Consider the following 26214-nt stretch of genomic DNA (forward strand, 5'->3'; position numbering starts at 1 on the left):
CATCACATTGTTGTTTTTGTTGTTAAGTGTAGCCATTGAAAGCAAAGCCAATATTTTGATGTGAATTTTTGCGCCGCTCGTTATGTGCACCGGAATTATGATATCACAAAACTCGCGACACAGTTTGGAAAATGTTTAACTTTTTATCGCCCGATGAATATATCAAGCCGTCATGTCAGTTTCGATGCCTGCCAATTTTAGTTCCACGGCATAGATTGGTGGATAAAAAAGACGGAAATTTGATCAGGATTAAATCCAATTGAAAAAGCTTCTATGTTATGGATGTTTTTAAATGCATTAATTTAATTTTGGGACCAACGCAATTTCATCCATTTTGTTTCTAGAAAGTGCGATCCGTTATTCTATGCACTGAGATTCGAAACAAGCTGTAAATGATAAAAAATAACTTCAAGGTTCCCAAAAAAAACTCCAACCGGTAATGGAATGGTTTTTTTTTGAATCAGTTTATGCGATGTCATCCGAGCTTTCAATATTTCGTGACACTATCAAATCCCGTTTGGCCAACGACGGGAATGTAAAAGAGTTTGTGATTGCAATATGGATGGCACCACGATGAAAATTGAGTCATTTATGGTTTCCGTGACAATTTATCACGCTCGATTGAATAAATTATGGCACCGTGAAATGGCCCGGTAAATATTTGAAAACAAACATATAAATTCAACCTTCGGCAACAAAACTAGATCAACAATTACAGTCAAACTGAAAAAGTTGCCATCGAGTTTAGATTCGATTATTGATTTCAATTAAAAGTGTTTTTCTATCAACTGTTTTTCTCGGGAAAAAATAAAAAGGGGTCCGCTAAATACGTTGATCGATTCTTTGTTGGGAAGTTTTTTTTTCTCATTTTGCAACGTAAGTTTCGCCAGACTATTTCTATTTCATTATCGGATCGAACTATTTATTTCTCAATACCGGTCCTCCGAGTTTATCGAGACCGGGGATCGCTTTCTCACTCAAGTGAAGTTGTATTTATGTAAATTTCTCGTAACGAGAATCAACTCGATTACAAAAGTTTACCACCAAGCCCAGCTGCTTCTCCCTTCTTCTCTACTCTGCCCGATAGATTTGTTTGCCTTGAAAGCGCTTGCATTCCTGGCGTTTGATAAGAAAAACTACATTTTTTCCTAGATGTTTGCTGCTCAGCAAAAAGATGAACGAAACTAACTCCAGGCCCTCCTTGCTCCTTTGCCTTCCCTTTGATTATTCGCAAATAATGCGTAAAAAGTTTTCTCACCCAAACCCCAACCCAATTCTGATCGGATCGAAGCCCAACTATTGAAGTCGATTGGGATAAGCCCGAAGATACACGGAGAGAAAAAAAGAAGACGAAAACTGCCATTTCCCCATTGATTTTTGTCTGCACCTAACCCGGAATATAGGAAAAGAAACCAATCCAGAATATGGAAACGGACCGATGAAATTGTTCTGAGTTGGAGAAAAATAAGACCATCATTCTTGACATCTTTATTGGCGAGATGCCGTCGATATTGCCTTGTTTACCTTTCTCGATAGTTGATCCGAGCCGGCAGAAACGGCAGACATCGATCGACTCTAGGCTAGAAGAGCTGTGCCGCGCCCGCTCAATGTCACTATCGGATATACAAATCTTCCGAAATTGTGTCCTGAGGCAGCAGAAATTTATCAAAAAATATCATAGAGCAAAACAGCTTTTGCTGAAAACTTCGGGATGTTAGCGAGCCTTTTTTTGGTGAAGCCTTTTCGGAATGTTCTGTTCAAAAGACAAAAATGACAAAAATAACAATACTGACAAAAATGACAAAAATGGCAAAAATGACAAAAATGACAAAAATGATAAAAATGACAAAAATGACAAAAATGACAAAAATGACAAAAATGACAAAAATGACAAAAATGACAAAAATGACAAAAATGACAAAAATGACAAAAATGACAAAAATGACAAAAATGACAAAAATGACAAAAATGACAAAAATGACAAAAATGACAAAAATGACAAAAATGACAAAAATGACAAAAATGACAAAATCACAAAAATGACAAAAATGACAAAAATGACAAAAATGACAAAAATGACAAAAATGACAAAAATGACAAAAATGACAAAAATGACAAAAATGACAAAAATGACAAAAATGACAAAAATGACAAAAATGACAAAAATGACAAAAATGACAAAAATGACAAAAATGACAAAAATGACAAAAATGACAAAAATGACAAAAATGACAAAAATGACAAAAATGACAAAAATGACAAAAATGACAAAAATGACAAAAATGACAAAAATGACAAAAATGACAAAAATGACAAAAATGACAAAAATGACAAAAATGACAAAAATGACAAAAATGACAAAAATGACAAAAATGACAAAAATGACAAAAATGACAAAAATGACAAAAATGACAAAAATGACAAAAATGACAAAAATGACAAAAATGACAAAAATGACAAAAATGACAAAAATGACAAAAATGACAAAAATGACAAAAATGACAAAAATGACAGAAATGACAAAAATGACAAAAATGACAAAAATGGCAAAAATGACAAAAATGACAAAAATGACAAAAATGACAAAAATGACAAAAATGACAAAAATGACAAAAATGACAAAAATGACAAAAATGACAAAAATGACAAAAATGACAAAAGACAAAAATGACAAAAATGACAAAAATGACAAAAATGACAAAAAATGACAAAAATGACAAAAATTACAAAAGGGTTTAAAAAAATAATGGAAATTACATTCAAAATAACATGAAAATTACATGAAAATTAAATTAAAATTACAGTGAAGTATCATTAAAATTATTTGAAATTTACATGAAAACTACATTAAAATTACATGAAAACTACTTGAAAAAAATAATGAAAACTACACGAAAATTACATGAAAATAACATGAAAACTTCATGAAAATTACATGAAATTTCCATGAAAATTACATGAAAACAATATTAAAATTACTAGAAAATTGAATGGAAATTTCATTAAAATAACATGAAATTTACATAAAAATAACATGAAAATTACATGAAAATTACTTTAAAATAATATGAAAACTACATGAAAATTTAATTTAAAATAATGATGATAATTGGATGAAAAGGACATGAATATTATTTGAACGTAGTACACTTTTGGAAAGTTGAATTTAAGATGATTGATAAACGTTTCCTACAGTTGAAGGTAGTTTATTATTTATGCGAGTTTATTTGAGCATCAAACACTTTGGTATGTTCATTGAGTTTTATAAAGTGCCTCTTGAGCTGAAATTTGATTCATTTCAATGTTTTGGGTCAATCGACTTTGGACGGTTTTTGAACTTTAATGGATTTTCACTCCTGCACCCTCCTTTTTATCAAACGTTCGAAATGATTGATATATTTTCTATTCTCAAATACAACGAAACAGAAAGAATACATAAAATTTTGATTTAAATGATATTGCTACCGTGATTTTTTAAAAGCTTCTCCAACGGTTTCCCATGCTCCTGTCTCATGTTTTTCATGAATCCGCGAATGAAGCGTCTAAATCAACTGGACCGGAATCATCCGTCAAAGCAATGTGGACATGAACGTGTGGAACGTTCGCAGTCGATTTGATCATTGACCTTTCCCACACCATTCTCGGCGGGATCGGCCTCAGGACCAGGAATCGTTTCGCTTGACCGTTAGCCCTTTGCCAAAAACACTGGAGAAGCCGGAGGCGGAAATCCGAAGGGCAAGAGCTCAAATTTATGACCTGGTATAAAACCGATACAGCATTGTGTGATTAGAACATTTATCTTGTCTTGACCGGTCATAACGTTTCATTTATTATTGGCGCAGTCCGGTTGAGATGGTTCGCCAAAGGAGGGGTAGGGTACAACACACCCCCACAATCGACTAGAATGGTCTTCCTTCAGTCTTCTCGAATCGAGAAGTGGAGGACCACAGATTGACCGCACCATTTTCACCTCAACCAAATGATTCTGAACCACCACCAGTGACGGAAGGAAGCAAGAAGAGATGAAGAGAGGACCAAAGATATAAGGAAAAAATTAAGTGAATCGATCAACTTCCTCTTGTGATTGGACTGGGTTATTTATTATTTATTGTTCTCCGGTGTTTGCAGATGGTTGAAGATGAGCTTGATTTTGTGGGTGTGGTTGAAGTACATATCTTTTTACCTTTTGTGGGGCAAATTTGATACAGATCGATTGGCTGGCTGGCAATCGAATCAAATAGTCATATAATTGACTGTTTCCCAGCAGGGCGGAAGTACATTTGTATCAATTATATCAAGAAATTCCAGAAACCAAGGATGCTCGATCGAAATAAGGATGGAATTATTACGATGCAAGAAATGTGTTTTCATCGTTCGGCCAAACTTTGCTTCGTAAAAATTTTCATAGTATGGTTGGGTTATCACAGTTATTAGACTAACAACGCCAGTTTAAACTACGTAAAGCATCAATCTGGGAAGCTATTTCTTGATCTTTAGGAGAAGATCGATCTTCAAGAACAATTTAGCTGAAGGGTCGAAGAATCGATCCACCTAAAAAAAAAGTGGAGCTTGAGGATAGATCATTAATAGGTCGACATTTTTAACTTTTAACAATGTGGGTCTTTTTTTTGTAAAAAAAGCAAAAATGAACAGGAAGTTTAAAAGATGTATTTACCTGAAATTATCTACTTATGTTCCGAACACTTTGATGAAGGTACACTGAATGTATAGAGATCTGCCGATTTTTCTACTAAAGTTAGTCGCATGTTTAGTACCGATATCGACTAGAAGCTGGATCTGAATAATTCAGGCTTATCAAGAAAAGCATTCACAAGATCGAATGCTGATGGAAATAAAAATGACGATGCCAAACTAAATTGAAAACAGACAAATGTAGCGGAGAATGGAGATACTTGATCCCTTTTTCTAAATCTTATCATATCTTTTTGGAAAGATTAAGCAACACGCCGTCTTTTGCATTCTCTGACAGCGTGTAATTTCAAATTAACATACTCCAAAAGTAAGAAAGATACATGAACTAGAAGCATTTTTGTAAGACTAAAAAAATGTGATATTTTTAAAGTTACAGGAGACTTGATCCTTTACTAAAGGAGACTTGATCCTGAATTCAGGGCGCCCTGACCCTAGGCAAAAATGTAGAAAAAATCCGAAGATTAATGGTCCGTTGGCTAATTTTTGCCATGTAAGTTCGTATTTCACTATTGTAAATTTCAAACAAAGCGATTTCTAAAGGTTTGTCTACTACTCTAAAGTCATTGAATACTTTAAGGTGCAATTTTCTAGTTTTTAGATAAATACAGTATTTTTAGTTCTTTTTAACAGATCATTCCTGGATAAACATTAGTTATTGAGCAGATATTAGTAAAAAAAAAACAACATCATGATAACCAATGATCACGATCCATTCATAAGAAAAATATATATTTTTGGACTCTACTGATCAATTATACCCCTAACAAACATTTTGGAAAACTACTTCTTCAAAAATAATTGAGAGCTTACTTTCACTTCCATGTATGGCATTATAAAGTTCATGTTATACTCTAACGATTGGCATATCGGAATAAAAATTTCTTTTGTAACAAAAAATAAAATCACATTCTAATCACATTTTGTTAAATTTTTCAAACAAAGTTCAAAAACTCGGAATATTTTTTTCATTATTTGTTGAGATAACAGCTTTGTTAAGTTGTTCTATTTGGCACATTTTTCTTGAACATTTGATATTTGTAAGACATTCCCGTTTCGAGTTATAGCGAAGGAACTAAGTACATATCCTTTTTCTCCCTTACAGTCGTGCGGGGAAGAAAAAAAACTATTTTTTAAACTGTTTTCTCAATCACTCCTGGTATTCAACTTACATAAAATAAATTCAAATGCAGAAATATTTGCAGATAGTAAATGTGTACCTGTGCAAAAATTTTTAAAAAAATATTGATTCGCGAAAAACATAAGTTCAAATGAAAATTGCTGTCTACCTTGTTGTAGCAGAATGTCAATATAAAAAAATAGGCGTACATGATCAACTTCTGCAGGGATTATCTGATTTGCATGCAACTTTTGATGTTGTGCTAGTATTCTAGGCAGAATGCAATCATGGATACTTTATTTATGTAGGAAGTTTGGCATCCATTTTAATAGCCAATGAACTTTTCTCGTGGCCCCAGAAAAATGGATACTTGGATGTGAATGTCCAGCTTTCTTATGAGGTGAAAACAAATCGCAATAATCCGGTAGAGGGATATTTTCAAAAATAGTCATTTTTGCTTCAGAATTAAGGCAACTATTTCTAACGTTTTTAATGCTTTTTCATCTAAAGCATGCCAGATTGATCTGTTTTACTCAGATTATGCCGAATATTCGAAAAAAATCGAAAGACCGGTCTGGTCGTCCAGTCCGGTTGTCCTGATTTTTCCGGATTTAATCACTTTGTTTTCAAAATCAAACAAAAATTGCTAAGGCCGGAACAAACTTTTTTTTTTGCTAGCCTTCCCTTTAAAATTTCCAAAAAACTCGATGGGGGGAATAAATAAAGTTTGAAGTATTTTATGTAAATTTCGAAAAAAAAATCAAATATCCGAAAAATTACAGGATCAAAAAACAAAAAGTAGAAAATGGAAGATATTTCACCTTTTGTTTTCTTGATTTTATTGAATTTTTCGATAATTTTTTTTTATTTATAAGATACTAGCTGATCCCATACGAACTCCGTTTCGCTTTCAACTTGGAATATTATTATTATTATTTTTATTAAAGACATTTTACCATTCTTATTACTTGGAATATGTCATGAACATTCGTCTATGAATTTCGACTCGATCGTTGAATAACAACGCAATTATTGCCAAAAAGTTAAACCTCTTTCGATTGCCTCTTATACAATCTTTGATATCTGAAATTGATTGCCCTTCTCTCAAAACTCCCGTGTGCAAATTTTCAAAGCAATCCATTGCATAATAACGTCAATATTGCTAAAAACAGTAAAAATCTATTAATATGGACGACCTTTTTCGACAACCCCTGGCAAAACATTTGACAACTGAAATCGATTGCTCGTCCCCAAAAACTACCGTGTGCAAATTTTCATCCCAATCTGATGCCAAATAACGACTATATTGCAAAAATATTGAAAGGTTAATATGGACGACCCCTTTTGCCGGCCTCTTACACCGAATTTATTACCTGAAATCCATTGCTCGTCCCTCAAAACTCTCATGTACCAATTTTCATCTGAATCCGATGTATAATAACCACAATATCGCATTAACATTGGATAAGTAATATGGACGACCCCTTTGGCTGACCCCTGTTTGTAATTTGGATAAGTGGAATCGATTGATTGTCCCTAACAACTATTATGAGCATTTTCATCCCAATCCGATGTAGAAAAACGTCAATATCACTAAGATATAGAAAAGTTGATATGGACAACCCCTTTTGCCGGTCCCTTACACCTTAAATCGATTGCACGTCACTAAAAACTATCGTGTACCAATTTTCATTTGAATACGATGTACAATAACTTCAATATCACAAAAACAATTAGCAGTTAATATGGACGACCCCTTTGGCTAACCCCTTACACAAAATTTGTCACCTGAATTCAATTGCTCGTCATTCAAAACATTCATGTGCAAATTTTCAACCAAATCCGACGAAAAGTAACGTCAATATCGCGAAATCAATATTTCTCTTGTATGGACGACCCCCTTCAGAAGGGGTCATCCGAAAATCTGAAAACATTTTTTATCCTTCCTGGTCCTAATGAGCATCCATGCCAAATTTCAGATCTTTAGCTCTTAAGACGGCTGAGTCTATAGAGGACAAAGAAACAAACAAACAAACAAACAAACAAACAAACAAACAAACAAACAAACAAACATACAAACAAACAAACAACACAATATATATATATATATATATATATATATATATATATATATATATATATATATATATATATATATATATATATATATATATATATATATATATATATATATATATATATATATATATATATATATATATATATATATATATATATATATATATATATATATATATATATATATATATATATATATATATATATATATATATATATATATATATATATAGATATATATATATATATATATATAGATATATATATATATATATATATAGATATATATATATATATATATATATATATATATATATATATATATATATATATATATATATATATATATATATATATATATATATATATATATAGATGTGCAATGATATAGTAGGCAATTTTGTAGCATACAAGCTTTTGTGCAATTTATTCCTCTTTTTTTTCGCATAATTTTTTATTATCCTTCCTCGCGATTTTCCAACTCCGAGTGACAAAAGAAGGATTTGAAATTTCTTACGGCCTAACTAAGTCAATATTTTTTTTTTTGATTTTCGGGAATTAAAACGAAATTTTTGACCAAATTCAAACATAATAATCATAATCGCTTTATGGATGCTTTTCCGAACTTTTCGGGACTGTTATCATTCTAGAAGTCAATCTATTTACATACTTGAAAAAAAAAAGTACGGTCCAAAATTTAATTTCTTTCGAAATGAATATTGTTTGGTAAATTAAAAAGTTTAAGTTCTTTGTGATGTGGTCAATTACTTTTGTAGCGTGAATTTACGCTATAATTAACCATTTTGATTTTAGTACGTACCACTGTAATTTCTTGCTCACTCTGTGGAAATAGAATATGGGTATCTTCAAATAAGTTATAGAGAAAAAAATTACTGTAATCCGGGGTAAGATTGATTACTTTTTTCAATATTTTTCGAAGAAATTTTCTGCTAGTGGGAATGTGGCATGTTTCATATTTTTAAAACTCAACACGAATGCCATAAGGATGGTAAAGTCTCACTAATAAAACTTTAAAGAAAATATTTTTAGAACAAGTACTGGATCCCTATGATCGGAAAACATTGTTGCAAAAATTTATTAGACTACTTTAAAGTTGATTTATTAATCGATTACGTTTCTGTTTTAAGTTTGATGCTTTTGGGAAACATTGATCAGTCTCTATTTTGACGGTTTTAACGAGTTTTCTTGATTACCACCTACATAATATTTTCAAATGCTTGTTCATCAATTTTACCTCACTTTTTAATGGTTTCTTTCAAATACGGTTTCTTTAAAATAATCGAAAAAAATACTATGATGTTGCATACATTAAGGGCCAAAAGTTGTAATAATTTCTGAATAGTTTTAGCTACAAAATACAAATGAAATTTCACCTTCAAACATTCCCCTAGGTCCTAGGCGTTCCCATTTTCCATTTTCTTATTTTCTTCATAGTTAACCATTTTGATTGGGTTCCTATCCATTTGCCAATACGGACTAACTCTAGGAAAATGTTCTCATTTTTTAATTTGAAAAAATTATCACTAAATGTTTAAAGGCATGTATAGTAGATAGTACTATAAATACAAAGAAAAAAAAGTTGTTCTTTCTCATTAAACAACTTTTTTGCTTCTAAATGCTTCGGTTTCATCTGAAGAACTGTTTACTTGCGAGCCTCGGATAAAAAGTAGATATTCTAAGAATTAGCATATTTACTAACACTTAAAAATTTCAAATACAAACCAAATTTTGCCTCTTTGATACCCAATTAATAGTCTTCCAAACGTTGAAAACAGTTTAAAAAGTTCAAACTATAGACTGAGTTATTGATGAAAATGTGGAAAAATTTAATGATGGTCTAATGATGGTTTAATGTTCATAACTTTCGATTGAACAACAACGAACAAAGTTATGCCTCTTTGAAGTTGTGACTTAAAATCACACAGTTTAAACAGAACAGGGTAGTGCACTGAACTCACGTCACGAAATTTCAAGTTATTCTGAACCATTCTTCAGAGTCTTAAAACTTAATGTATACTCTTAAAAGTGAAATTTTAACACTTCGATTTGAACAATCATAAATTTTCAGTATTGTTTCTTAACTTTTTCTTTATTTTGACTGGCCCTTCAACAGCAACATATTGAATAAATACACGTTTATCAAAGTTACTCCGGTGATCAAAGTTCCCCCATTTATGTTTCAAAATGTTAAAAAACAAGTAGAAATTTTTTTCTCTCTTTTTTCGTTGGTTTTGTGTGACTCGAGTTATGAAAATTATTGACAAGTTAGAGATTTTTTGATACGCTAACGGATAAAAATCGCTTGTCAGCGGTACAAACGCGTGGAATGTGTCTAATGTAGTTGAAAAAAAAAAATGGTTCAAGTGATTTTCTTTTTGATTTTTGTTGAGTAGTTACTGAACTTAGCCCAAATTTGTTTGATATTGCCTGGATTTTGTAAAGAAAATTATTAAATCAAATACCCGAATATCGGTTGATTTTTAGAGAAAAATAGCCCGGATTTACCAGGCCCGGATACATTCAGGAAAAATTCTGATAACTTCAAATGACATAGTTATTTTTTTTGTAAATTTTCCGGCCTTATTAAAAAATGTCCTATTACTCTAGAAAATTAATACTCTACGATATGACAGCAAATATTTTCATGTATCCAACCAAATCATATAAAAACAGATAATAGTAAAATATTCCATTATAAGATCTTCTTTTAATATTTATAGTAACACCATGAGAATGTGTTATTTTTACCTAATATGTATAAGACAACCATAAAATGATTTATTGGGTTTTTAAACGTTAATGTTTTGCAATAGTTTGAGAACAGAATGAATTAACTTGTTGATTCCATGAGAAATTCATCAATGTTTAAAACCAATTGGAAAATTAGGATACGTTAAATAATCTCTTCTTCATTTCATGCTTGGATGCTTAAAAACTATACAAAATTAAGGTTAAAAATAAGGTTAACTTTATAAAACTGAAACTCATAATTTGATCCGAAACTCAGTGTCAGAATTAGAATGTCCATTTTCCGACCATTTGAGTGTTCTTGGGAATCGGGAGATCTGAAGATCCTCTTCCCGGGAATACTCAGGATCCCGAGAAAAATTGAAAATGAAGATTTTAACATCCAATTGTATACCTAAACTTAAATATATGGTATTTTTTAATTTAATTGGGTGGTTGTATTGCAAAACATTTCCAAATTTTAAGTGCTGCAAAAATTCAATTAGAAATAGCAAAACCCAAGACCCAAAAAAATTAATTTCGTAACCTACAAACTTGACTTATTTTGCTGCAAAAATTTCAAAAAAATGAGATAGATTTTTAGATATCGATAGAAAAAGGCTAGCCAGACTTCAGGTTTTTCATCAATTGATTTAAATCTCGTAAACTATCAGATAGCTATCCTTTTGTTTCAAAATATATCGTTTCTATGCCGATGATGGTTACTGTCAACAGTTTGCGAAACGGAAGTTCTAAATGATGAGTATTTCAAAATACGAGAACAACAAATTCTTCTCGTAGACTTCCTTATTGGAATTGTTTAGGTTTAAGGATTTTTTGTCTTTCTCACTGTTTCGAAAAAAAACCTTTTTTATCAAATTCAATCCGTGAACCAGTTCTTAGAAGAGAAAAATGTTGAAATCTAAGCCTTGTATCAAGGTAAAACTATCATTTTTCTTGCTTAATCTGGTCCATTTATCCAATTTAAATCGTCATTTTTTTAGTAACTTGGCACTTTTCATTGGCTTCGGGGATTCCTGGGATATTTAAGCGTTTCCCGGGATGCAGGAATTCTATTTTTATTATTCCCGAGATTTCGAGGTCGGGAAAGCCCGGGTAGGGCACTCTAGTCAGAAATCAGAAACAGATATTTGATTCAATCATATCTTCGAACACAAGAAGCTTGGAAAATAATAACTAAGATCCAAGACAAAGAGTATGAAAAATGGTTAAGATTTGCGAGAAATTTTTCGAAATTTAATTTCTTATTTTGAATTCGAGATCACAATGTAAAAATTTTCATAACCATTTGATGTGAAGTTGCATCGAGTATTTTTTTTTGTTTCGATTATAGTCGTTTTACCATCTTAATGGCATTCGCGACTTTATCAACGGCGCAGTTGGCGGATCGTTATTGAAAAACTTATCCGGTACAACTGTGTTCGATGTTTGCTCTTGGGCTCAAACTCGCGGACATCGGCTCAGGAGACAACAGACTTGCCAACTGAGCTATCCGAGTAAACATGGAATATATTAAATGATCTAGTTTCCTTTGTTCAATGCTTAAGCATTCATATCTTGATTGATAACTTTTTTAATCGTTATTTAAAGAATGATCATATGAATCAGAGATTGACTAATGCAGAGTTCATATAAATACATAATCGATTAAGAAAAACTGAATGGAATATGGAAATTTGCTTTAAAAAATATTTAATATATATTTGCAGCATAAAAAATCGTGAAATTTCATACCATGAGAAGTGTTGTTTGGAAATACAGCGAGTAGTGATGAGCCATGTCCGCAAATTTGGTATACGATGATGAATACATCCAACATGATTTGGGTGAAAAAACAAAGACAATTGATTTATTCTGCTTAAAATGACAACCCATTTCACCAAAACATTATTTGGGCACTTACCTTGGGGTTAAAAGAAAGTGAACATATAAGTGTCTAGGATCCTTTGTTGTTAAAGAAGGTAATGTAAAACGGAAGGAAATTCATTCTTAAGTTTATCCTAGAAGATATTCGCTTTCAACTCGCTTTGGCTGGAAATCAATCTCTACGATTAATTTTGCCCCTGGAGGTAGGCACTACCAACGAGAGGTGGAGAGGGGTATTATTCCCCCTTCGGGATTTGAAATTTGATATTTATTCCAGCCTGATTGGGTGACTAAACAGGTAAATACGTGGAATTGGAATAAACAAAAAAAAAAAGGAGGCAACCTGACCTTTATGGATTAAATTGCTTGAAAATATTTTCGGAGCGAAAATCAACGCACCGATCAACGTTCAAGATGATGTTGTTAATCCTCTTAGCATATTACAGATTTATAACAAAAATAGTTCAAAAACTATCTTGGTCCACCTCATTTTACGGTGCCAATCCGGTTTCATGAACATTGATAATTATTTACCTTCTTTCTGCATATCTACATGTTCATTATTTTTGCGAAATTCGAAGGCTGAACAAAGTTTGCGGATCAGCTAGTTTTTTATATTTTGTAAATTTTCTGTGATTTTACATTGGAAACTTTTGAGACTGTTGGACTCCTTAGATTTACAAAAATGTTTAAGTTTTTAAATTATGCAAAATAATGGTTTAAGGCATAAAACATAAAGGTATCCCATAAGTAGCATTGAATGAATAGAATTTCGTTGTTTAATTGTTTTCAACTCAATATATTTGAATAAAAATGTCACAAGTTTCAAACTGGTAAAATGCATTTGGCTCTAATTTTGTCTTTCAAATTTTCGAACTGCGAACTGTATCTTTTGGCACCTCAATTAAAGACTGCGGAATATTTTTTCTTAGACTAAAGGAAATTAAGCTAGGGTTACCAGACGTACTCTTTTAAGAGTACATGTACTCTTTTTCGAACGAGAAATGAGCGCACTCTTCTTTTTGTAAAATCTTGCGGAATGTACTCTTTTTTTTGTTTGGAGACATTTTATCAGAGAAACGAACTTATTTCTTCCAGTTCTGAACACTTAATGCGCGGTTCTTCAGGTTTCTCAACTTTGTTGAATTTTTCGAACGATGAATTAACATGAAATGTATCACAAATCTTAAAATCTTAATTTTCGTTAAAAACAAGTTTGCTATTTCATCAGCGGTACTTTTGTATAAGTAAAATACAGAGGCTTCGAAAGTTTTAAAACCGCTTTTAAGAAAAGTTTCTGCCAAGCGTCGAAATAAACTGTGCAGGCAACCAGCGCCTTTGAATATGCAATTAGCGCCCAAACAGTTGGCAAAGGGCAAAACAGCAATTTGAACTCTTATGGAATGCAACATTTTCTCATGTTTGCGATGTTGTTATCACTATTTCTTCGAATAATCCAACGACCCTTTGACTTTTCAATAAAAATCTGCTAGAAAATGAAAAGAACCATAAACTAAAAACGATAACTTCCAATTTTTAAAAGTATTTTTTGGAAAGTCACAATTGCCAGGGCAGTCAGTCAACTAACAACTTATTGTCACTATTTGGATTTAAATTTCCTGGTTCCTCCCGTTTCTCCTAAATATTTTGAAATATGATTTCAACGTATGTACTCTTTTTGGCGTTAAAGGATATGGTAACCCTAAATTAAGCTCCGTTCTTATGATAAAGAAAAAACAACTTTTCGATAGAGCCCCAAACCCGGGCGTCGTCATTCTGGCTGGCATTAACTCAATTTTCGCTAAATGCAATTTCCATCGAAAGTATTACACACCCATACGCACATATAAAAGTTGAAAGCTGGGAAGCAAAAGAGTCCCCAAAAATAATCTCAATTCAAACAAATCCCCTTTCCGGTTTCGGCCCTGGAATGAGACAGTGAAAGGAAAACGAGATACTACGCTACGTAATCCATCGACTAAGGCCGACCTCATCTACCGCGTCGATTTTCCCACACGTGCAGTTTTTCCGCAACCCGATTTTCTTCTCCTCATCGCCATTTTACAAAACAGCAAATGGTAACAACATGTTGGTTTTGGTTTATTTTCCGTGCTGCTGTCTTAAGTTTTCACGAGGCGACATGAGAATCCCTTGGCAAACAGATGCTTTCTGGGGTAGGCAGGAGAAGAGAGGGAACCGCTTCTATACGCTACAGCAATTGAGTTCGGGATAAATTTGCCAGGATTTTTGGGGTGGGTCCTTTGGGGCGAGGCGTCTCACTTCGAATAGTGTTTGTCGCTGTAAGAAGTAAGGAGAATGACTATCAGATATGTATATGAGATTAGACCCTGTGGATAAAATAACACTTTTCTTGAAAACTTTTTTTTTTAATCTTGACGCGATAGGCAACACTAAATATCATGTATGGAAATTTTTATTGTTTTTGCTTAAATAAGATTATTGAACCCAATTTTTTTTTAAATTCTTAAAAAGAAACAAATAGAGAAAACCAATTTGATGCTGATAAGATGACCATAACTTTGAGCCCAAGAATAAGCATTGAACACAGTCACAAATCAGCTGAATTTTTAAAAACTTGTATGGAATTTGTGGACATTTTGTTCGAGAAGAACGAGTAATACCAGTTTTCACTTATGACTTTGGTTTCATCGGAAAGCTTTCAAAAAAAAAAAAAACCCATCGTTAAAATTGCACTTCAGAAGCATTTTCGGCCCACCTTACCCCGTCTCTAGCCAGTTGGCTGAATGGTTGAACTTTATGCGTCCCGCAGTCTCGTCGACGTGCCAAAATTGCGCCCTCCGAGAACGTGTGGACATTAAATGTTTGTGGGTCTGATGGGTGCGTGTATGTGTGCCTGTGCTTATAATGGGTGTGTGTGTGTTCCTCGGGAATTTCGTGCTGTGAATAATTTTCACTCTCTCTAAATGCAAGTTGAGGCGACCAACATCTACGTAATGCCTCCAGAAAAGTGACTTGACATTCGGGCACCGTAGAGACGCGCGCTAAGTGTAGCTCATCGAGTTAGTTATAGACTTGGATTTCTCCTGGACCAGAAACATAAATAGCAGGAGGGAACCGAAAACATACACTCGTAAAAAACTTTATTTTAGTGTCAACAGTTCAAATTCCTTGCTTTGCCCTTTGCTGCTTCCTTGCTGCGTGATAAACAGGCGTGAAAAAGGTCCCCATTTCTGGGCAGCCTACAAACTGGACTATTATGGGTTGATGGATGGGTGCTGGAGAAACCTTTTTTTTTCTTGCTGCTGGTGCTCTTAATCAGATAACTTTGGCAAAAACTTTTCAATCTTTATTACAGGGACAAGCGTGATGGGTCCCAGATTTGAACGGATCAGCCACACCTTTTTAAGGTTTGATCATCCTCAATATACTTTTTTTCTGCTAAAGCTGACATTAAATTGTGGAGTAATGATGTAAAAAAACATCACATTTAAAGTAGAAATATGAAGGCCTTGAATAAATTGGTGACTCCAGAGAGTGTATCAATGAAAAAAAGTTAAATATATGAGTTGAAGGTTAACTACTGTCAAAAATTTGTTTCAATAATTGTGGATGCTTTCGATTATCGATCGATAAGCTCTGGAGTGTATAGTCTAAAAAAAAGATATAATTCAACTTTAAAGTAAAGCAAGGCTGTTTTGTTTATTGAAGAAAAATTTCACTTTCTATAATCTATTCTAAATAAGAATATCAAACTACTATCAACAATAATTTTTAAATACTATCAAATTTTTATGGTACGCACTTGTTTAGCTAAAAAACATAAAAAATCATGCATTGCACTTAATTCCAAATTTCAAACTGATACTGTAAACTAGGGATATTTCAATAATAATAATTATAATTATAGTAACTAAATATCTTTTTTATAAAATTCTCTTGTAACGGTGTTTGCAGTACTACTCCTCCGAAATGACCGAAACGATTCAAATGAAATGATTTTTAGAATATTCTTTAGGCATGCGAATCGGTTTATATCGAATAAAAATATCAGAAAGTAGCATCAATTGTCTGTAATGATTAAGTTTGTAGTTTTTTGGATAAAACTAAAATCATGGCTTCCATTTTTTGAGTTTTTTTCCTTTGGGCGGTTTGTTTTTCGTCTCCAAGGTCAAGGCGTCGCAAGCAAACGTCGCGAGAGAATAGTAACCATGGCATAGCATACTGATTAGTGGGAACATTATGGCGCCTTTTTCTCAACCAAGCATATTTTCAATGCACGTGGTGGCGCTATGAAGCCTAGATGTGATATTTTTCTTCTTGATTCCTAGCTCTTTTTCACAGCACATGGTAATGAATGACACCTAGATGTGACCCGGATTGATATTTCACCGATCGAATCACAACCAAATAAACGATTTTACAAACTTAAACTATTTTGATTTCGTGTTAATTGTAGCAGCAATTGTTGTCTAAAAAATATGAATTCAATACTGAAGCACATGATATAATGGTATGAATATTTGCGGACGTTTGAAAAATAAAAAGAAAGTGGGAAGATTTACGTACGATTCTATAATCCAATACGCCTAGAAGGTTAGTTTTGATTTATATCGATAACAGAAAAAATAAGATGCTTTCGACAGATAGAGATCGAAATTTTTTTAACAAGTACATTGTTAAAGTTAAAAGCCCCTTTACATTTTTAGAATAACAAAATCCGATGAAAATAAACAGACACATGAACTGAAAAAGAGCCCTTTAAAATTGAGGATTGAAGTATTCAAAGGTCGAATGCAGAGAACTTTTATTTTCTGCATTAAAAAGTGAAAGTTATCAATAAAAATCCTTACGAAAAGAGAGAATATGCATTTTCCGGAAGAATTTTCAATTATGAAAGTACACTAAAGCAAGTGCAAACTTTCAACATTAAAAAAAATGTATAAATCATTTCTTCAACTATACATTTTTGGGCTCAAATAAACAATCTGTCTAAATAAACTAAAGTGTTTGTTATAATCATTTACCAATAAACAGTTGTTAGTTTGCACACAATTCAAATATGCAAAAACACTTTTTTGATGATCTGAAAGTGTTGAAAATAATATTAACTCCTGCCATTTTACATGGTCGAAAAAGTCCAAACGCTCCTCTTTGCCATGAAACATCTACCTTTCAAGTATTTCCTCTTCAAAATGATTCAACATTAGGTGCGAAAGGTCAGAAAGAGGTATGCCGCGTGTTGAATCTGAAAAGTATTTTCAAAATTATCAAATTTCTTTGTAAATAAAGGTCTTTGGATTAAAACACCATTCAGTAAAAGTGGAGTATCAAACATTAACATAAACTGCCAAAAAAAAATGCAGATATATGAAATTTGATAACACAAACTGGAACACGTACTAAATTAATTTCAAAGCCATTTCACTATATTCCGCATCTATGAAAAAGATCAGAAAAAGCATTGTGCTTTCCTTTACTTCATTAAACGAGACAAATGTTAACTTGGAAATATCTATTTATCAACATTTTTGAATATTTAACTTTCAAAAAGAGTTTGTTGAGAACTGATTTTGTTATGTAACAAACGAAAATTGATTTGTTTTAAAGATTTACATTTACATGGATCTATAAAAGATCAACTATGGTATAATCCGTTTGCATTTACCCTGGTGTATCTGAATTTAAGTTAAGATTGAAATTTAAAAATAGATGCCAAAGAAACTTTGATAAATGTTACACTTCTGCGCAAAAAAAAAAATCATCATTTTAAGATTTTGAGTGATGTTTACATAAAAAAGTTTAAGAAATTATTCATACACCGTCAAACCGTCATTAATATTTTGAAAATCTGCTTTTCAATCGATTGTTTAAATCTTGAAAAGTCTTAAAAAGTACCCTCAGCAAAAAAAGGGAAAAATTTTCAAATTCAGTAGAGGAAAAAAATTCAAAAATATTTTGTTCTCCTTTGGAAACCATTCTTTCCTTGATTCGTTGGGTTACAGCTGATCCATATGAATCTAATTTGCACTTTTTGATTAAACAAATAAAAATATAATAATTTGCATTTTTAAAAATCGCCAGATTCAAGTTGTAATGTGTTATTTCTACAAGTTTAGTACATGGCGAAAAAAATTATCAACATGATTCTTAAAGGGACGGTATTTGGGTACGACGTATGTTTCTATTTACAAACCTTTTTGCATTGCAGTGTGAAGAAGAGAGCGACAATCAGGGCTTCCATACAAGTTTGTTGGAATAAATCGAAAACTAATCAAGCAAAAGGAAGAGTTCATTATACAATTTACAATAAGATAAGTCCATCGTAGGCCCAATTAATGCTTTAAAGAATTGTGATTTTTTTTAGATTCAGATTTTGTTTTCTAATTAATGGCTTGTACTTAACCAAAACTTTTTCATTACACATTCATTTGGGGCAACCCCTTATAGTGTAGTTTTGATGCGTTATCGAATAAGACTGAGTTAACTCCTTTTTCGTGTACAGCCCCTGTACCCTTATTTCGGGTACACAGGCTTTTCCCTGATGTCGGGTCAAACTTACACATTATTTCAAACGCTTGCTCCCGGTGGAGATGTGAGCAGATACTTGAATGATATGAAATAATGCATGCAAGAATAATAAAATAGAAAGCAAGTCAGATTCACCAAATTCAAATTATTTATTATTGATTCTAAAAAAAATTTATACATTTTGGCGCACACACAGCGGGCAAAGGAATGCAGGGATCTGAAAAAAATTGAAACTGATTAGTAATGGTATTTTTTTTCTCGGGAGATTTAATTTAACTTATTGATCTCTCTGATTAGTTGAGAACAATTGAAAAGAATTTTAGGAATATTAAAGTATTTTACAAATAAACTAACCTTAATTATTTGAGGACGAAATTAGCTTTTGCTGCAATGATGATCTGTCCACTTTTTTTTAAAATAATGTCCGCAGATTGCCGTAGGAATGCCGGAATGTTCGGCCGCATCGTTTTTTTCAGACCTGCAAAACAATAACGATAAATATTTCACTATTTTCAATAAACAATTTGTATGTGAAGATATTGAAATACTTACTGCAATCTATCGCGCCTAATTTGTTTCATCGATCGTTTTCACTTCTCGGATGACTGACGAAATTTTGACAAGATCAAAGACTACACGTTTTTAAGCGTACTCATGCTTTACCAAAAACATGTGTAATATTGACCCTTAAAAATGACCCATTATTTGACAGATAATAGACGTTCCCAATAACGGGTCAATTCTACAAGGGGTTCCTCAAAATGAGTGTGTAATGACACACAAATATTTTAATGTTAAATCTTCGAGACACATTGTCATAGTATTATTCCCACTTAGCATTTGGCCTGAATGATGTGAATGCTAAAGATTTTGAAGAAATGATGATTGCTTGCGCAAAACTGTTAACGATTTCGACAGCAATAATTTCTAAAGGTAATATGAGGAAAGCTCTAACACCTTCCGATGAAATCGTGTTATGTTCTATATTTTTCCGGGATTAATTTAATCTCTTATCCCTTTTTTTTAGTATTTTGGTGTAGTAGAATTTTTGATATTTGCATATGCTGATATCCTAATTTTTAAATATTATTTTGATTTTATGTAATTTATATTGAAATTGGAATAAGTAACGTAATTCATAAAGCTCAAACAAAGGTTTGTGGGTGCTAACATAATAAATTTCGGCTGAAAATAAGGTTTAAATTTTCATGCATTTATGCAAAAATGGTGAAATGTTACAAGTTGTTGTATTTGTTGTTGTTGTATCTCTACGTTTATTTAAAAAAAAACGTAGTTTAGTATACCCGTTCACTACGAACGTAATTAAAACTCAATCCTTAGGTTCGGTCTGAAAATATGAATAAAAACATGTTTTATTTTTGTAACAGAATTTGAAGCTACAAGAATTGGGGTTGAATTTCAAAATGCAGACCTCGTCGGTGGTCAGATTTTTATAACAGATGAGGCCGTAGCTTAGATAGGTGTATCCAGAGTAACTATAGGGAAAATAATATGCATTGTTGTAAAACAAAATAGATAATTGTTTGCTATGTTTTGCTTTATTTTTTTGTCATTTATTTTTTAGTTGTTTACTCTCTGTTACAGAAACAACAGTTTAGAATCCTTAGGGTTAAACTGCGACTATTTAAACCTCATATAATTCAATCGTACATTAGTCATGTTAATGTGCCTCATTAGGAGCAAAAGGAGTTTCAAAAGGAAACGTAGGAAGTATAGGAGACTAGGAGCATAGGTTCAAAGTGGTTACTTTACCCCTTATTAAGGTAATTTCCCATGCCACAATACCTTTACCCCAAAACATTCAACGTGGAGATCTGTGGAGGGATGGCGTACAGCCAGCCTCCGCTAAACATATCTTCACATGTGCTGCACTTCCCTTCCTCCTATCGACTACATGGACTTGGCCGGCGTCGTTATTGGTTCAAATAAATGATGGAGATTCTCAAAACTGCACAGTGAGATTGTGATGTTTGTTCCCAGCACCTTTCATTTGGTTCATTGTGCAATGGTGATTATCTCGAACCAATCACGGAGTGCAACCATTATGCCATTGGCCAGGAGGGGCCGTAGGTGGACCGTAGTTGATAGCAAGCTCAAGCAAGCTCAAGCAAGCTCAAGCAAGCTCAAGCTCAACTAATCAAGCAAAAGGAAGAGAGGTTGGAGTCGGAAAGAAGGTGTTATTGTTCATATTATATTAGGCACAATTTGAAAACTTATTAGACAAATAAAGCAAATGTTAAGCCTTTTAGATACTAATAATGATTTTATAGCAGTTCGTGAGCACTTCTTGCATTGGAATTAGGAAAAGGCTAAATATCATTAAAACATACATGTTGACATCATCATGAGTTCTATGAAGTTTAGAAAAATAGAGTACCTATAAGTTTCAGATCTTGAAAAACAAATTTAGAGATCAATTTTAAGGAAATATTAATCAATCATCTTTGTACTGAAACTCGAAATTCCAATTAAAGCTTTGCTACTAAATTATGTCGAAATTTGGTTGGAAATGCCGTCTTTGAAATACAACTAGATTTCAATTATTTTAACAAATTTAATTTATTTTTGACAGAAGTAGCAAAGCACACCGGGTCAGCTAGTGTATTATAAAAATAATAATGTAAATCACGAAATATAAAAATATTTGAGTTTTGACAATGGGATCATTGCAAAATGATATACAGCGAAGCAAAGAAAAAGTTGAATTTCTTTTTTTAATTTTTTTTTCTACCGAAAGATCTAAGAAAGCGGTCAAAATAGGTAAACTTTACCCGAAGCTGATATTTTGCGAACAGATTTGAAGGGTTCAAATGAATTTTAAGTGCAAACAAAATGAGGTGCATCGTCATAAAATAAACCAAAACAGGGTTTTGTACTGAATTTGCATACCAAATTTATTGATTGATAATAAATATAACTCTAATAATTTTAAACACAAAAAATATATTTTTTTGTTTCGAACATCCGTGAAAATAAAAAAGGGATATTTTGTATGTTTGTGAATCTGTTTTCGTTTCTAAAACATACAAATCTACTAATTTCAGATCAAATATTCTAATTATGTAGAAAATCAACTTGATAAAAAGTCACAATTTGGCAGAATTCGAGAACGAAAATGAAATGTAGTGTGATAATTCAATAAGTTATAAGATGTTTTGAAAAAAATCTTATTGCAGAAGTCTATCATGAATTCCTAATCTGTTCTCTCGTACTTATTTTTGTTTCATATAAAAAAAAAAATTTGTTTCTTAGATTTGGTTTATAGATCATAAAAATCTCAATTTTGTTACAATCGTAACTATTTCGAGTCATTTATTCTAGATTCAAATTCAAACTTCAATATAATGTCTTAACCTCTCAAATGCTTTTGAATTCCTAGGAATTTGAATCCCGAACTCATAATTTAAATTTGAATACAAATCATTGTCTGATTCTGAATATTGCTTGCAATTTTATAATGATATGAATAAAGCTTATGGAATAAAATGCTTTTTTAACATTGTAAAGTTGCATACCACTAAAAAAACTGTAAAGATTCCTCAGTTCTATACAGCACTCAGATTTAGGTTTACAGTAATATTTGTATCCAAAACTTGAAAATTTGAACCAGAGAATTCCGAATAAAAAGAGTTCCGAATTCATGTTTAAAATTAGAACCAAAATTAAGAACTGGAATTTTTGAACATTTGTGAAACTTGATTATGGATTCCGAAAGAAACTTAGAAAAATGGATTTTTTTTTTTTTCGAATTTTTTTTTATTCAATCTAATAATAATAAATACAACTAAAGAGCAGTGTTCAGGTTTTTAACTATCTAGAACTAATACAGAAAGTATAGCTTTACCATTTCAAATTTTGTAATTACCATTATTTACATATGCCTTGATTATCATGTTCTTAATTTCTGTCAACGATTTTATTATTCATATCCCAAACTCCTACTTTGCTTTACAAAACTCCAATCTACTGAGCTAGGAAAGCAAATCAATTCTGTTTTTGCTGCTTCGATTTCGATCTACTACGTGTTAAAGCACTTTGCGCTTCTAAGAAACTAGGAAAAGATGGAATTGTGACTGATCCCGAATCTGACTCAGTGGATGTTTCGGATCCATTTCTATTACTAGTTTTTGTTTCCTGCCGACCACGTTTCGCCCGCTCCGGATATTTTTTTGTTGGTGCCGAATCCATCTCCTTATCCAGTGCGTCCTGTCTTAGACTCTCTGGAATTGGTGTTCCCGAAGCCTCCGATGGATGTTTTAAAGTTCTCAAATTACTATTTTGCTCGTTTCCTTCCTCCCTGGTCACCTTTTCGCTGTTTTCTGGCACGATTTCAGATACTTCATTCCGCTCTTGTTCCGTTGTTTCTACACTCTCATTGCCAGTAACCGCAGCTAAGCAACGACTCGGTCCAGCAGCAATGTCGCTGTATCTCAGAACTTGGTGATTCAACCTATTGTTGACCGTAACACGCTTCGGACACAACGCTTTTATGTGATCCTTGCTTCCGCAAACAAAACATTTGTTTATAAGTCCCTCGTAGAACACGCGTGCTTGAAAATTGCGCACGTGCAATGTCGCAGGAATCTCATTGCTCACTTCCATGTGAATTCCTCGCACACCCGTCCAGATTGGGAATCCTGTTTCACCTCCGTACCTCTCCCTGACCATCCGTTGAATGATTCCATACTTTGAGAAAACATCCGATAGCTCTTTATCGTCTATCTCCGGTGGCAAACTAAAAATTCCAACATATTTCAACACACTAGATGCCTTGGAAAATGTCACCGTCGTAGCACTATTCTCGCTGTATTGGAATTCCATCTGGGACGGCAACCGGGTCAACGTATCTTTAAGAAAATCTTCACTTTTAAATTTCAAATAAACACAATGTTCCCTTGGCTCTTTATACATCGCCAAAAGGTTTCCACTAACTAATTTCATTTTTGACTTCATAAATTGAAAAATTTCGGCATTCGATGGCTCAGGTTTTCCAGGGCCAAAACATATTCTGAGCGAGTTTGATCTCGCCTCTTCCATTTTGGATTCCATTGTTACACAACTTACTAACTTGATATGTGCTATTGTTTTAAACAATAGCAAAATTGCACAGTAGCTCAGCTACTCAAGGCTAAACGATACGTCGCACCAACGGAAAAAACGACCGCTCCACTCGAATTCTGAACACAAACTCGAAATAAAAAATTAAAAAAAGGTTCTCTATAACAATTTTAACTCTCATAATTATCCGTATTCATTTTGTGATCGTAGCAAAAACCATCATTCCATGTAAATATCTCATCAGAACGCTGTTAAGGCAAATTCATAATCAAATACTTAAATCAAGAAAAATAACTCAACTTCATAACCCCAACAGTTTAGACTTAATTTGACGATAAAAAAATTCTTATTCAATTTTTTCGGTTTGGTAATTTGACAGATCTCCAAATAAAAAAAAAATCTTCAAGCTCTCAAAGGCTTCATCAGACTTTTAGTGAAAAACGTTAACTGATTCACAAATCTCAAATTGTTTTGAAAAATGGCGATGGTATCTATGGTCGGTTTTCAAAATTCGATGATGAAATTTTTCCCATACATCGATTGTCACCAAATGGGTACATATTAGGGTGGCCCAAAATTGTACTATGTCTGGGATTTTGGAGGCTGAAGCTTCAAATGATAGCTTTGGGTGCAATAAACAATATTTTATATGGCGGCGACTCAGAAAAATGATGTTTAGATGGCGCACTGGTTCGATTTTTGGAAAAGGCCATTTTTTCGACGTTTTGTCCTAATAACATTTTCAGATACCTAAAAAGTATCAAACATGTGTCTCTAATATTTTTTAAATTTTCTTCATAATGTAAGTTTTAAACGAAAAATTTATTGGAACTGTTTTGGACTCTCAATTTGTATGTATGATTTTTGAATTACGCAATGCTATAAATTTTTGTAAAAAAAAATATTAAAAGTAACAAAAAATTGTACTTTGGATTAAGATTTTTAATCAATATTGAATTCAAAAGATGCGCGACGTTATGATGTGCAACTTTGCAGAAGAAAGTGTATAGCTACGTACGACTTGTCGTTTCAAAGTAATTCAAGTTTCACTGTGGAAAAAAAGTCACAATTTTCAAATTTTTGGCAAAATAGTTTTATAATATGATGTGGATGAGTTTCAAGCAATCTAAGAACCAAATAAACTCCTGATATAAAATTATTTCAAATCCCAGACATAGTACAATTTTGGGCCACCCTAGTACATATGCAGAAGAAAGTTAACAGTATTCTCAGAACTGTTAAAAGAAAATGTGAACTTTGTATTTCATTCAAGATTAAATAAAGTTTCTTGGAACTTTTATTCATAGTTTATAGTTGGACAAACGTGATAAAACTGAAAAGAAGCACTTTAAATCTGGTTTGTTTGAAATGTGCTGTTTAAGCTCCTACTCTACCAGTGAAAATTGGAAGGGAAATGGAAAGTCCACTAAACCATTCAGTTGTTTTAAATCTTAAAATTTTCAAGTAATGAAGTTGATAAGCGCTAGTATAGTGTTCTTGCGGATGAAAATCTCTCTTACGGGTGTTTTGATGGGCAAACTCTGTATGAGAATAACGATTTTTGGATTTCCTAGTTCACATATATAAGTTGAAAAAGGACAACATATTTCAAGATAGAATAAGACCAGTAAATACAAGACAATATAAGTATAGAAAATAATAATAAAATTTTATATCAAGTGACAGGATTTTGAAAAATTAATTTATTTTATAATCTTAGTAAACCCATCATTGTTCCAATCATCCAGTACCAATCCTTTCTATAATCTTCAAAACCAGCATCGTAATTTTTTTTTATTAAGAAGCTAAGGTTTAGATAATACACACAACGCTTAAATTGCTGCTTCGTTTAGGGACCATCAACAGTTTATTATAAACTTCCTTGGCTTTAATTTTTTGAAGTAAAAATAAACAAATTTACTTGAGTTAAAGCTTTTTTGTCATTCTATCAAACACTGTGGTGTTATAAAGGAACCAACATTCTTGTAGATGAAAAGAGCAGGCTCCTGAGAGTCCTAGAATTTTCTTGAATTGCAAAACTTAATCAAATTCAGAAAATAACCCAAGTTCTAAAAAAAATC

At 32.4% G+C, this 26214-nt stretch overlaps 1 protein-coding gene across 1 annotated transcript; it reads right to left on the reverse strand.

Moving 5' to 3' along the window:
- Window positions 1-23059: 23059 nt before the first annotated feature.
- LOC129752261 (uncharacterized) lies at window positions 23060-23896 on the reverse strand. The gene has a single exon (XM_055748048.1). The coding sequence runs from the start codon at window positions 23894-23896 to the stop codon at window positions 23060-23062; it is 837 nt and encodes a 278-aa protein (XP_055604023.1).
- Between the last annotated feature and the right edge of the window lie 2318 nt (window positions 23897-26214).

This window comes from Uranotaenia lowii, chromosome 3, assembly GCF_029784155.1.
Source record: "Uranotaenia lowii strain MFRU-FL chromosome 3, ASM2978415v1, whole genome shotgun sequence".
Taxonomy (NCBI): domain Eukaryota; kingdom Metazoa; phylum Arthropoda; class Insecta; order Diptera; family Culicidae; genus Uranotaenia; species Uranotaenia lowii.

Bases quoted from the DNA above. Each gene is read 5' to 3' on its own strand.
- LOC129752261 (XM_055748048.1), bottom strand. From the start codon at position 23,896: ATGGAATTCCAATACAGCGAGAATAGTGCTACGACGGTGACATTTTCC.